Source organism: Equus przewalskii, unplaced genomic scaffold (assembly GCF_037783145.1).
Source record: "Equus przewalskii isolate Varuska unplaced genomic scaffold, EquPr2 contig_R1908, whole genome shotgun sequence".
Classification (NCBI taxonomy): domain Eukaryota; kingdom Metazoa; phylum Chordata; class Mammalia; order Perissodactyla; family Equidae; genus Equus; species Equus przewalskii.
The window spans coordinates 85,569-100,204 of NW_027228508.1; the positions used below are offsets into that span (position 1 = coordinate 85,569).

Here is a 14,636-nt window from a genome sequence, read left to right on the forward strand (position 1 = left end):
TTCCTTATGCTGTACATCCCCGTGACTTCTTTATGCCTGGAAATTTGTACCTCTTAATCTCCATCTATTTTGCCCGTCCCCCACGCTCCTCCCCTCGAGTGACCGCCAGTTTGTTCTCTATATGGGTTTGTTTGTTTTGTTATGTTTGCTCATTTGTTTTGTTTTTCAGATTCCACATATAAGTGAAATCGCACAGTATCTGTCTTTCTCTGTCTGACTTATTTCACTTAGCATAACGCCCTCTAGGTCCATCATTGTTGTTGCAAATGGCAAGATTTTTTTTTCTGGCTGAGTAGTAGTCCATTGTAAATCTATACCACAACTTCTTTTTCCATTTATTGATCTATGGAAACTTAGGTTGCTTCCACATCTTGGGTATTGTAACTTATGCTGCAATGAACACAGGGGTGCATATATCTTTTTGAATTAATGTTCTCATTTTTTTTGAAGAAATACTCACAGGTAGAATTGCTGTGGCATATGGTAGTTCTATTTTTAAGTTTTGGAGGAATCTCTCTACTGTTTTCCATAGTAGCTGCACCAATTTATATTCCCACCAACACTGTATGAGAGTTCCCTTTTTTTCACATTCTCACCAACACTTGTTATTTCTTGTCTTTTTGGTAATAACCATTCTAACAGATGTGAGGTGATATTCATGGTGTCTTTGATTTGCATTTCCCTGATGATTAGTGATGTTGAGCATCTTTCACGTGTTTGTTGACCATTTGTATGTCTTTGGAAAAATGTCTGTTCAGATCATCTGCCCATTTTTTAATTGGATTTTTTGTTCATATCCTATTAAGTTGTGTAAGTTCTCTTTATATATTTTGTGTATTAATCTCTTATCTGATATATCATCTGCAGATATTTTCTCCCATTCAGTAGGTTGCCTTTTCGTTTTGTTGATAGTTTCCTTCATTGTGAAAAAGCTTTTTGGTTTGATGTAATTCCATTTTTTTCCCATTATTTTTGCTTTTGCTGCCTTTGCCTGAGGAGACAGGTCCATAAAAATATTGCTAAGACCAATGTCTAAGAGCTGGCTGCCTATGTTTTCTTCTAGGAGTTTTATGGTTTCAGGTCTTACATTTAAGTCTTTAATTCATTTTGAGTTTATTTTTGTGTATAGTGTAAGAAAGTGGCCTTGTTTCATTCTTTTGCATGTAGCTGTCTAGTTTTCCCAACACCTTTTATTGAAGAGACTATCTTTTCCCGATTGTATATTCTTGCCTCCTTCGTCATAGATTAATTGACCATGTAAGCAGGGGTTTATTTCTGGGCTCTCTATTCTGTTCCATTGATCTCCGTGTCTGTTTTTGTGCCAGTGCCATGCTGTTTTGATTACTATAGATTTGTAGTATTGTTTGAAATCAGGGAGTGTGATGCCTCCAGCTTTGTTTTTCTTTCTCAAGATTGCTTTGGCTGATAACCTTTCTAAATACCTGAATATTATTACATTTCCTTGACTTCAGTGTAGATATTTTAAATATATTGTAGTGTTCATTGAGCTTTGATTTAGGACTGTTGCAAAGCCATAGGGTGACCATTTCTGGAAGTCTCTTGTGTGATAGGAAAAGAAGCTGTGATATAGGTATCTTTAACCCCTCTCCAGTTCATTTTCTTTTGCTGTAAAGACTAAGGGATTTAGGATGTTCAAAAGCATTTCATTAAATAACAGAATCCATCAACCAATATGTTTCTGAGATTCACCCCTTGTTTGTATGTGGGTAAAGTCATAACCATGAATGAAAAAGCAAGTTGTCAAAGAAAATGTATATATGGAATATGTGTGATTCCACTTATAAAGTTAGCAGATGTGTGAACCTACACAGCATATTATTTAGGGATGAAGACATATAGGGAAATTGAAAAGAAAGGGAATGAGAAGCAACTTCTAGGGAGCCAGTTACCTCAGATTAAAGAGGATGAGATTAAGGAAGGGCACTGAGGGGGAGGGGGCCCAAAGGTGAGGGTGACCTTCCATTTCTTAGGTGATGGATGTTCAGACCTTCCTTGAATTATTATTGCTTATTCCATGAATATTTTATAAATATTCTCTGGTAGCTACTTTTAATTAGATATAATTTTTGAAGCCTATAATATTTTATCTTTTCCCAACTTTTTAGTTATAAATGTCCCCAAATTAAAAGAGTAGTATAACAGACACCCATATGCCCATCACCTACACTCAGTAATTATAAATCCCATCATGATTTCATGGAATCCAGGTGAGGATTTTGACCAAGGCGTGGGCCTGAGAGTTTGTCTCTCCATCCGAATGAGCTCTGATTTCCCCATATCTACACCTGTGATGTCCATCTGCTGACAGCTCCTTGGTAATTCTGCCATTGCTATTTTTTGATAAAGTGATTCAAGGAATCTCCTAGAAGCAGCATCACAGGGAGCATCCGCATCCATCTCCCTGGTGGCAAACATCGCTGTGAATCTGATTGCCTTCCTGGCCCTGTTGTCTTTTGCGAATGCAGCCCTGTCCTGGTTTGGAAACATGTTTGACTACCCACAGCTGAGTTTCGAGGTATATTCTATCACGTTTCTCCTCCATTTTGTTTCTGCCCATCTTTGTTTAAAAATAAAATAGGTTTGTGAATTGCCTTCCCTAACTGCCTCCAGTACACTCGTACACAAGCACAAACCTCTCATGTATCCCCTATCTTCACACAGCTCTTTCTCTGTCTCCTGTCACCCTGCGTCCACCAACATACCATCATTCTCTCCATCCCAAGAATCCAGGTCACTTCATGTGACTGTTCCCAAGCTTGACTTCTAATGAACGAAGATGGACGAGGGCATGTGAAGGGATTTCTGTGTCTACAGGAGACAGAGGGGGTGGGAACAATCTCATCATGTGGGTGAGGCAGAAGAATGGGAGCAAATCTCTACTCTAATAAAGTATCTATTTTTGGTTTTTGTAGATAATATGCTCCTACATCTTCATGCCCTTTTCCTTCATGATGGGAGTGGACTGGCAAGACAGCTTTATGGTTGCCAAACTCATAGGTTATAAGACTTTCTTCAATGAATTTGTGGCTTATGAGCACCTCTCAAAATTGGTGCATTTAAGGAAAGAGGCTGGACCCAAATTTGTGGATGGTGTCCAGCAATATATATCGGTGAGTAAATATTTTGGTTTTTCAGTGCACTTCTTTACCACATATATACACCCATCAAATGGTTACTAGTGACTCTGATTGTCAGGCCACACAGTTGGGATAAATCAGAGAATAAAACAGACCCCAAATCCCAGAGTTCATGTAGCTCATAATGAACACAGCACCTCATAATTCTCAGTTACATTGAATTAATCATTGTAAGTGTGTGTGTGTGTGTGTGTGTGTTTAGAAGCACAGCTAATCTTTACCACTGTGATCATTTACTGTTGGGCACTGTGGATCCAAACCCGGAGTCATATGAGCTTGGACTGGAATCAATCCATCAACAATATTGAGTGCCTTCTGTGTGCAACATACCCAGGAACTGAGGCCACAGCATTGAACAAGTGATGAGGCCTCTGCCCTCGTGGGGCTCAGAGTCTAATGATCAGGAAGCTCTCTTCCTTTCAGCTTAAGGAATTCTATGGACTCTGAGAAACTGCCTAAATGCAACCTAGTGCCTGGACATCCTAACAAAGTAGTGAGACATAATCGCTGCTCTCCACGTAGATGAGGGAAGAGAAGCAGCACAGGGTCTGTGGTCTGAACCTTTGAGACAAGCGCCCTAGAACTATGTCAGGACTTCAGGTCAATAGCCTGCAAGGAGATGCTCATGTCCTCTTGGCCTTGGATGGGATAAGGGAGCTCGGGTGAGGCTCTTCCTTGGGCCGTATTTGCAGCTGAGTCTCCAGCTTCTATTTTCCTACAGAACAGAATTGTCACACACACAAACTCCCAGGGAAATGGTAAACATTTCTGACCACCACCATTACTCCTGGAAACAATCCATGTGGAATTAATGTCCTAGGTACATATTGGACTATAAAATCAAAGGGGAGGGAAAACATGCTGCCCAAGCTTCTGAGATGGCCCACCTCTGAACAGCCCCCACTCTCCAGCCTCCCAAAGACCAAACATGCACATTTACTCCCACGTGTTACACAAAATAACAGCACACCCCAGGAGAGTGTTGATTTGTATGTTCTAATCAGGGCATTTGACCCATGCGTCTGATGTGCACAGTGGCTCTGTAGGTCTCCTGTTTCTCAAATGTTCATTCTTCAGCTGACCACACAGTGGGACTTGGCCAAATGTCCTCATTGTCTGGAGGCCACCACAAAGCAGCTTGCTTCCCTGCCAAAAGTAAACCGTGGGCTCAATTAAGTGAAATGTTTTTCATTCCCAGCTGCCAGTTGCCAGGAGAAAGTACTTTTGTTAATGAGCAAAGCAAGCTCACAGGTCTGGCAGTGCTGAGCAGGTTTGTGAGCAGGTTAGTAAGAGGAGAGAGACAGGCCAGTAGAGCTGACTTGGGTTGGGGGTGGGCACGCCCAGGGGCAGGTGCACAGAGGACATTTAGGAATATGACCTCAATGGCTTCTGTTATTGTTGTCTCACAATGGGAAAAGCATTTTGTTTTCCCAATTTCTTATTTCTAATCAACAAAATGGGGATGAGTCCCTGCAATTTCTGTTGACCAACAAAGAATTGGAGGCGGTGTCCCAGTAGTCTCCTGGAAAAGGTACCACATGACTGAAGTGTAAGATCTGGGTCCATAGGCAAAAACCCCGTGTTATCCATTGAATTGGGCCACTGCTGACTTCTATCTGAGGTAAGAGGTCAGAACGTGTATGTCGTACTTTATATTACTCCATTTTCTCTTTCTTAATGATAGTACTTTGCATGTTTGTTTGTTTGTTTACATGCAATACATTTCATGGCACAGAATTCAAAAGGTAGAAAAAGGTGTAGAGGGAAAAGTGAGTCATCCTCCCTATTTCTCTGGCACTAGCTCCTCTCCCTGTGCCATATTATGCTTGCTGCTCTTAGCCTGGGTCTTTTCTCTTAATAACAACTCAAATGCATTTCTGTACCAGTGCCTGTGACACCGTATTCTATGTGCAAGCACACCATAATCTATTTTAGCCAGTCCCCTGTTGATGAGCACTCTTATCGACTTTTTGCTTTTGGAAGTAGTGCTACAGTGACCGTCCCTGTACATATGGCATCTTTGCTCATGTGCAAGGAGAGCTGTAGGATGCTCTCTTAATTTCCTACAGCACTTCTTACCACCATGTAGTCTTGCACATTTCTGGGCAAAGACAAAGAGGAATCATCCCAGCCTCCTTTCCCTCTTCTTATAAAACCCTACGTGGCCCCATCTGTGTGCGCCCTCCGCAGATCCCCAGAAGGAGAAAGAGGACTCTCGAGCACTTCACGCCCTCTCCCTCCCGATGGTCCCCTAAAAAGTTGCCTGTTTTTGAAGCCAATTGAACTAAATGAAAAGCACTAGACAGAGCAGGGGACGAGGATGAGCTATTCCAGAAACAGTGGACTGCTCAAATACTTGAAATATTTTCCAAAGGAGTTCTCAGAAACCATTGAAAGAAGAGGGACCTTATCAACAGAAACTTACTGTGACCACTTGACTCTTGAATGTGGGCTTTAAAAATCCAGTTAGTAAAAGAAAAAAAAAGGCACCTCCAGTTTTGAATGTAGCATTGACCAGGTTTTTCCCTTGAACCAAATCATAGAATTTTCAGGATTTTGGGGGAAAATAATTGTTGCCTCAATTGTGAGGTTGCCTTTGCCAGATTGGGTATACCTCCAGTGAACAGTGAAGTACCCTGGCTCTTCCAAGCCTCTGTAGTCAGTCCCTCAGCCTGAGAAAGAACAATCTGCCCTGAGCAGCACCTCTTGCCTTCAGAGTAGAGGCAGAGGGCCACGCTCACACTTGGACGAATTCACCTTCCATCCTCTCACAGCCCTGTGAGAGGACAGTCCGTTCTCCTGCTTCCAAGGGGCACCTCATGTTCCTATGGGCTAGTCAGAGCTGAGGAGCAAAGAAAGGCAAGCACACCCCACGGCCAGAAGGAAAGGGACTCCTGTGATAGCTGTGAGCTTCCATTGTACAGGGGGCCAGCCCCGTTACCCAGTGGTTGAGTTCGTGCACTCTGCTTTAGTGGCCCAGGGTTTTGCTGGTTTGGATCCTGGGCATAGACATGGCACCGCTCATTAGGCCATGCTGAGGCAGCATCCCACATAGCACAACCAGAGGGACCTACATGTAGAATATACAACTATGTCCTGGGGGGCTTTGAAGAAGAAGAAGAAGGAAAAAGAAAGATTAGATATTAGCTCAGGTGCCAATCTTAAAATATAATTATAATAATAATTCATTTTACATTATATCATTTTTACTCAAGTATAATTTACATATAAAAAAGGCTCACTTTTGGTGGACATGTGAGTTTTGACAAATGTTTCACCTGTGTAACCACGACCACGATCAGATATAGAACATTTCCATCTCACCTGGAAAATCTTCCTCATGGCCAGTTGTCGTCAACAGCCCCCACCCCCACCCCACCCCAGTCCCACCCAGGCGGCCACTGATCTTTCTTTCACCATAGATTATCTGTGCTTCTTCTAGAATTTCCTATGAATGGCCTCACTTACCATTCATGTTGTTGCATGTATTAGTTCTTTTACTTTTTATTGCATAGTAGTATTCTCTTTTATGGATATCCACAATTTGTGTATCCATTTGCCTGTTGAAGAACATTTGGGTCATTTCCAGAGTGGGACTATTAGGAGTAAAGCTGCTGTAAATATTCATGGAAAGCATTTGTGGGCATAGGTCTTTATTTCTCCTGGGAAAATTCCTGGGAGTGGACTTCTGGGTCATGCGGGCAGTGGATGGTAACTTGAGAAGAAGCTGTCAAGTTTGTGTTTTACGAACGGGCTGTCAGTTTACACTCTCACCAAAAATGTACCAGAGTTCAAATTTCTCCATGTTCTTGCCAATACTTCGTATTGCCCAAGTTTATAGCTATTTTAGTGGATGTGTAATGGTATCTCATTGTTTGAACTTGCATTTCCCTGGTGACAAACACTGTCAAACATCACCTCATGTGCTTGTTGGCCATTTGCATGTCTTTTGTGAAATCCCTTCATTTATTAGTCACTTTTCTTATTATTGAGTTATAACAGTTCTTCATGCATTCTGAATAAGTCTTTGTCAAATAAGTGTAATGTGAATATTTTCTGGGAATAATTTTGTATTTTCAGCAGCTGGTCCTGTGCCTGGCACATTGTAGCACATTCAATGTGACCAGGCCACACTGAATATTAAAAGTTGTCATTAAGCAGAAAGTAGCATTTGTAGAGGCCAAGATTACCAATTCCAAGTCCTTTGTAGAGAGTCTCTGAATCCACACAGTCCCTTTCTCTCCATCCAAATTCAAGGGGAAATGGAAAAAAGAGTCTAGGAAGCAACAGGTGTTTGACACCGTGCACTGTGCACTTATTTGCCAGTATTGATTCTATCATCAGAATAGGAAGCCCAGTTAGGATGTCAGATTTACTAACTTGGTCACACCGTGTATGCATCTGTGTCTTTATGCTTATTTACAGATTCGTTCTGAGACAATCGCTACTTACGCTCTCTGTGGCTTTGCCAATTTCGGTTCCCTAGGAATAGTGATCGGTGGACTAAGTAAGTGAAAAGAATATTCTTCAACAGCAGATGTGCTGTAAACATGCTTCAGATCTGCATGTTGCTCTGTAAGGTTATTCGTGTCGGGAAAAGAAGGCCCTGCAAGAGCAGTAAATCCGTTGGGGTCTATTTGTTATCCCTGCTCTGCAGTGTAGTTTCCCTGTGTAGACCCAAGCTAACATCGGGAAGAATTTGCCCAAATGCACAGGTGCCTCTCCAGCCAGGGATGACACAAGGCTTTCACTTCACGTGCCAATTCCAATAGACTTATAACAGCCACGTGGAGAAGGATTCTGAGGTCCAATGGAAGTTAAGTGGGAAAACGCTGTGATTAGTGAGTGATGTCTGCCATGGGCACAGACGTGGATGGTGACAGATGAGTTGCAGATGTTTGGGATCCTCCCTTGCGATGCATTTGCCTTCCTGTGCCCTCAACATGCTGTGTGCACCCTTTGGATGAAACTTAGGATGTTTTTCTTCTGTAGAGAATGGAAGCCTCTGGGCCTGTAGGTGTGGACACTCTTCTTTTCCTGCCACACCAGGGAACTTCTCTGGATGTGAAACTCATCGCTAAGCTCATGAATCTTAGATTTCCAAGCTAAGTTTAAAAAAAGGGAAAGTCAGCTGATCTGAGACTCCAGCCCCAGAACAATGCTCAGAGGCTGGGAATTTGGAATTCTAATCAATAAGCCTCAACATTAACCTCATATCTGCTTCCATGTTTCCAGCATCCATGGCTCCTTCCAGGAAGCGTGACATTGCCTCAGGGGCAGTGAGAGCTCTGATTGCGGGGACCGTCGCCTGCTTCATGACCGCCTGCATCGCAGGTACTGCTTCCGTTCTTTGTGTCCTGTGTCCCTGTGCCCACAGCTCTCAGGGGTCCGTGCCTCTAACCTGTACATGCAGCATATGCTGTGCAGAGAGCTGAGAGGCAGGGCCGTGTTAAGCATGTCGTGAAGTGAAATGTATGGAGCGTGGTGGAGAAGCTGAGAACAGAAGGAGACTTCAGTGACCTCGTGAATTAATAAAATCCGTGGTGCTCTGTCCCACTTCTAGGCATCCTCTCCAGCACTCCTGTAGACATCAACTGCCATCACACATTAGAGAACGCCTTCGCCTCCAGCTTATCTCAAAACACAACCGATATGGTGTCCTGTTGCCAGAGCCTACTGAGCAGGTATTGTATTTGCTATAACCTCTTTATATCCATCATTAATTTAAAAATCAGACCTAAAGAACTCTTCTACTTATTTTTAAACTTCATAACTCTTACTTTATTTAAATATAAGAAGATCTGTGGCAATTCTAACCACCTTTCATTTTGACGTTTCTCAGCTAAGACTGGGACCCATAGCCATCTAGTGTCACTCAAGCATTTCACACGCCCCCGCTGTGTTAGGCACTTGGTGTGAATTAGCTCGCTCACACCTTGCAGACACTGTGTAAGTTAGGCACTGTTGCTTTTTTAAGTGTTATATAAAATCAGGGCTTGGGGACACGCTGGTACTAGTTACTAGGTGCTGCCTCCCTTTCAAGGGGATCAAGCAATGCAGGCTGTCCTGACAACACGGTGATGGTGACGGGCCATGGTGGATGAGGGGCTGCCAGTGCCCCATGCCGGCCACCCCCTCCCTGTTCAGTTTCTATTTGCAAAATCAATATCCCCACCCCATCTGCCCTTCTTAATGTGCAAGTGTTTTATAAGGATTAGTTCTATCCTTTCTTTGTTTATTCTGGAGGAAATAGGTGGAGTCCTTGAGGCCAAACAGGCTTTGAGAGTCAAAACTATTTCTTCGGTGCCTCTTTCCTTAACCCACTGTAACCTGAGTGTGAGGGGGAAAATGAGCATCCTGTCCTGTGCTATTTTTAACTGTCATCTTCTGCTCATCTGTCCTTCCCATCTTCTAAATCTCAGCTAACTGTTTCATTCTACTTTCTACCAGCACTGTTGCCGTGGGTCCCGGGGAGGTCATCCCAGGAGGGAACCACAGCCTGTCTTCTTTGAAGACCTGCTGTGAATTGCTGAAGCCATCAACACTGAACTGCACTTGGATCCCTGACGAACTCTGAGCTCAGCCACTTCTCCAACAGAACTCTAAGTACAGATGCTGAACTTTCTGCTTTGGGGAGAAAAGAAAAATCTATTCTCCACAGATTGGTACTTCCATCATGGAGTCAGCTTTACCTGGAAAGAAGAAAAACAGGAGTGAACCCTTCAGATCTAGAGCAACTTCCTCCCCTCCTCAGCCCCTTCCCCGCTGAGAACTACTATAGTGTCCCCAAGTGAGGTGTTGTCTCCAGTCCCCAAAATGTCTTCTGACCTTAGAATTTCAGGACATTTAACCAGCATTCAGGTATAAATGATGGCTCACAACAACTGGGCTGTGACTCAGCCATACTCAGTGTGAGTCTGTAAGTAATCCAGAGTGACCCACTTTAAAATCATCTCATGCGAGGTCTCTGCTTTCACCCTGGCTGAGCTGAAACAGCCTAAACATGAATCTCAGGTGGAGGAGGACCAGTCACATAGCACCCGCTCATCATCTGCCCTGAGGAAGTCCCACAGAAATCAGGAGTCCTTCAGGAGAGCGCCTAGACCATTCCAAAGCTAGGTTTTAAATCCCATGTATCTTAGAGTTATTCGAGTCAGCTTATGCTGAACTGTGCTGCAGTAACAAATAATTCAAAAACCTTGGTGGCTTACAAGTTTATTTTTCAATCATATTTTGTGTTTAACGAGGGCCAATTTTGGCCATACTCCATGTTGTCTTCATTTCCAGGACCCAGGCTAAAGGAGCAGACCCTATGTGGGGCACGTTGGTCTTACAGGAGAGGAAAAAGAAAGATGAAGACCACGTGACGGCTCTTAAAACTTCTGCTAGGAAGTGACACCCTTCACTTCCACCACCTTCCATTATCCAAGGATAGTCATGTGACAAGCATGAGTCAGTGGCCATAGAAGATATATCCTGTCGTAGGGAGGGATAGCGAATATTTTGAAGAAATAATATGATGTACCACATGGGTACATAATATCCATGTCTGCCTTCGAGGAGTCAACCTGTTATAGAGCATAACTGTAAGCCTATTCATGTGCAAATTTGATTACGTTCCTGGTTACAAGACTGGAAAATGGTGCTACTCTTTAGTCAAAAAACCATGTAAGGACCACTTGAAGAACAAAATTAAGTCCTGATTGAGATCTGAAAACCTTCCATTGATACTTCCATTGACCAGGAGAGCATCAGCATCAAACTTGCTTGATGGATGTCAAACAAGAACCTTCCACAGACAATGGTGGGGTGCTCTTTACTGAAATGCTCATCATCATTGCCGTTAACAGCATAAAGACCACATTTTCTGAGAAAACACACACACAATGACTGGATTAAAGGGGGATGCACACAAAAGAAAGAATGTGAAAAATGTTTTGGAATACCTGAATTAATTTATATGTTTTCCTTTTTGTTCATGCACAAGAGTAATTTTTTTAATCCATGTGTAAACTGTTGGTTGTTTTTTTTGTTTGTTTGTTTTTTTGGTGGTGGTGGTGGTGAAGGAGGAAGCTAAATGCCCAAAGGACTCAATCTCTGAAGTACAATGTACTAGAATATTTCTACTTACTGATCATTTGTATCAAATTTTTCTTGGAGGGGCCGGCCCCATGGCCGAGTTGTTAAGTTCACACACTCCGATTCGGCAGCCTGGGGTTTCGCTGGTTCAGATCCCGGGCGCAGACATGGCACCGCTCATCAGGCCATGTTGAGGCAGCGTCCCACATGCCACAACTAGAAAGACCCACAACTAAAATATACAACTAGCTACTTGGGGGACTTTGAGAGAAAAAGCAGAAAAGAATTTTTTTTCTTGGAGCTCTTTATGTCCATTCAGTATTTAGACTTTGTTTTAGGAAAATGTATTTACCTGTCTTTCCCTCCGTTCTCAGTGTCTGGTGTCAGCCTTCATAAAAGCCTGTGGCACAGTGTGTCAGGGATGCCAGTCATTCACATGTTGGATCTCCTTTGTCTGTTATCGCTATTAGTTTTCTAACTTTTTTTTCTCCTTTTAACTCTGCATTTTTCTACTCTGTTTTATTCCTAAGAATCTCTTTCTGAGAGACTCTCTTTGCTGTTTGTAGTGGGCCTCTCTGGCCAACTAATTTTCAAATTCTGCCTGTTGCCATAACTATTCCTTGGATGTTTGTAGCTCTGCTCTGAGCTCTTTTTTTTATTTCAAAGAAATCTTAATTACCACCCTTTGTTGTTGTTTTCTTCTTTTTCAAATTCAAAAAGTAATATCCATTTGTAATAAAAAGTGATGATATTACACACACACACATCTTTCTCTCCACACTGTTCACCTCAGCTGTCTTTCCAGTACCACACCCTTGAGATTATTAAAAATTAACCAGCATACGCACTGTGTTAAACACATATAAGAATATGGGGAATTTGTTGTTTCTACACAAATAGAATGAGCCTCTTTACATAAGACCTTCAACTTCTTTTCACTTGGCAATATAATTTGGAAATTCCTACAAGTTATTATACATAGTTCTAGCTCTGACCTTCCCTTCCTGCTAGTGTGTGTGTGTGTACATGCACGCACGTATATGCATGCACAATTCTACACAAATGAGACAATATACATGCTGGGGATGGGAGGGAGAGAGACATTTTATTGTCTTTCTACTTTCTTCCCTCCTCCTCTCTCCTGCCCCTGGCCCCCCACACACAGGTAACCCAGGTTAAACAACTTGATGCTTTTTAACATCACTATACTTTTTCCTGTCCTTTTTGTCATGTTCAGGTCGTATTTTACAAACATGTCCATCTATTGAGGATTGGGATGGTAGTTTTACAATATAGATCTTCCTTGACTTACAATGGTGTTATATCCTGATAAACCCATTGTTAGTTGAAAATATCATGTCAAAATTGCATTTAATGCTCCTAACCTACTAAACATTATAACAGCCCAGCCTACCTTAAACATACTCAGAACACTTACATTAGCCTAAAGTCAGGAAAACTCACCTAACACAAACCCTATTTTATAATAAAGTGTTGACTATCTCATGTAATTTGTTGAATACTGTACCGAAAGTGAGGAACAGAGTGGTTTATGGGTGCAGAATGGTCGTACGTGTATCGGTGGTTTACCCTCGTGATCGTGGGGCTGACTGGGAGCTGCCGCTGCCCAGCGTCACGAGAGAGTGTCGTACCGTATAGAGTATTGCTAGCCCTGGAAAAGCTTAAGATTCAAAGTACAGTTTCTACTGAAAGCATATCGCTTCCACACCATTGTAAAGTCAAAAATCATAAGTGGAACAATCGTTCAGTTGGCAACCGTCTGCCCTGGGATTACTCACATTTCTATGCAGTTTACTTTTCTTCTGTAACAATTCTGTGTGGATAGTCAAGTCCCCTGGCAAAACTTTCAAAGTCTTCATAACAGCCCATGACGTGTATGTATATGTATGAACCGGTCCTCTAGGCACAAGCATCCACTTTCTTTCCAGTTTGTTTTTGTTTTGCTTTTGGGCTCCTTTGAACAGTTTTTGTCCATTTGCTGTACATATTGCTGCTTTTATTTTCTTTAGCAGTGCTGTCTGATGGAAATATAGTACAAGTTGCATGTAAATTTAAAATTATCTAGTAGCTACATTAAAAAACTTCAGAGAAACTAGTAAAGTTGATTTTAACAGTATATTTAACCCAATATATCCTAGATATTATTTTGATGAGATATTTTACATTCTATTTATTGAATTAAGTGGTTAAAATCTAATGTATATTTTATACCTAAAGCATTTCTTGAGACACTAAATTTTCATTGGCAATACTTGATCCACATTTAGATTTCATAAAATTTGTAGTTGAAAAGTACATTTACATACCCAGGTTGTTCCAAACATGCTTAAGAGTTTTCCAGTGGAAACTTCTATTTCCAACTGAAATGAGTATCATTTTTAAATTAAAGTTTTATGTTCTCAGTTCCATATATGAAAGAGTTCCATATTTCAAGTATCAGTGGCTACCATATTGGACAGTGAAATTTGATAGAATAATCATTCTAGGTGAATTTGTAGGTGAATTAAAGTGTATGTATATTTGGTATTAATATATGTTGCCAGATTGCTTTTTAGAAAAATATATTTTCTTAATTTTCATCTGCTTTGTGATATAACCTTTCAGATGTGTTTTATTCATCCACCTCTGTGTGTATGTCTGATATTTTTAATGCAACATGTTCACATAAGTCCCATGCTGATTTCTTTCTTCAATATTGTCCATCCTTGAGCCGAGGATGGGGTTACTATTCCTGAGCCATATGAGAAAAGATAGTAAGGGTAAGGACCAGTTGAGTGAGCTGGTGAGCACTTTAGGGTTGTCGCCTCCAGAACCTTCTCAATCCTCTGTGAATGCTGTGAGTGGCTCTGGGCTGGCTGGAAATTTCCCTCCTCCCAGTGAAACCACTTGACGGAGGTTTTTGGTGGTGGTGATGTCTTCACTCTTCTCTAGCAGACACAGAAGGTGGAGGGCTGTTTGCTCCCCCGAGTTCATCCTCCACCCACCCGCCCATCGTCTCCTAGGATGGCAAAGATGGAGTGTGCATGTGTTTCCTGTGTGTTTGCTTGGGTGTTATCTGAGGTCATCAGGGCTGACAGCAGGTTGCTGAGCATCTATGCACCCCGACCATGTTTAAAGCCAAGGCTGTGACATCTATTTTGAAGAATTCTGTACTTTGTCTAGTCTGCCCATGAAATTTGAAGCCCCCAGCCTTCTCTCTGTGTCTATATTCACACTGGTACAGTTTCCACTAATCTGAAAACCCTTTTTCAAACACAGCATTATGGGTCCAGATACGAATTTTTCCAAATTTCAATGAAGAAGGAAGTTTCTTTACTGCTTCTGTTCTCCTTGTTGTTCTCCACTGGTTTGCAAAAGGAGAGGGAGGTGGAAATGGCA

General features: G+C 42.0%; 1 protein-coding gene across 1 annotated transcript in view; it reads left to right on the plus strand.

The window, feature by feature from the left end:
* Window positions 1–13,837, plus strand: part of LOC103544518 (solute carrier family 28 member 3) — a 62,121-nt gene extending 48,284 nt beyond the window's left edge. Inside the window, exons 14-19 of the mRNA XM_070606958.1 lie at window positions 2,368–2,536; window positions 2,934–3,131; window positions 7,584–7,665; window positions 8,394–8,492; window positions 8,722–8,842; window positions 9,609–13,837. Coding sequence (XP_070463059.1) covers window positions 2,368–2,536; window positions 2,934–3,131; window positions 7,584–7,665; window positions 8,394–8,492; window positions 8,722–8,842; window positions 9,609–9,735 — 796 coding nt within the window. The 3' untranslated portion in view covers window positions 9,736–13,837. The remainder of the gene's footprint in view (window positions 1–2,367; window positions 2,537–2,933; window positions 3,132–7,583; window positions 7,666–8,393; window positions 8,493–8,721; window positions 8,843–9,608) is intronic.
* Window positions 13,838–14,636: the final 799 nt, after the last annotated feature.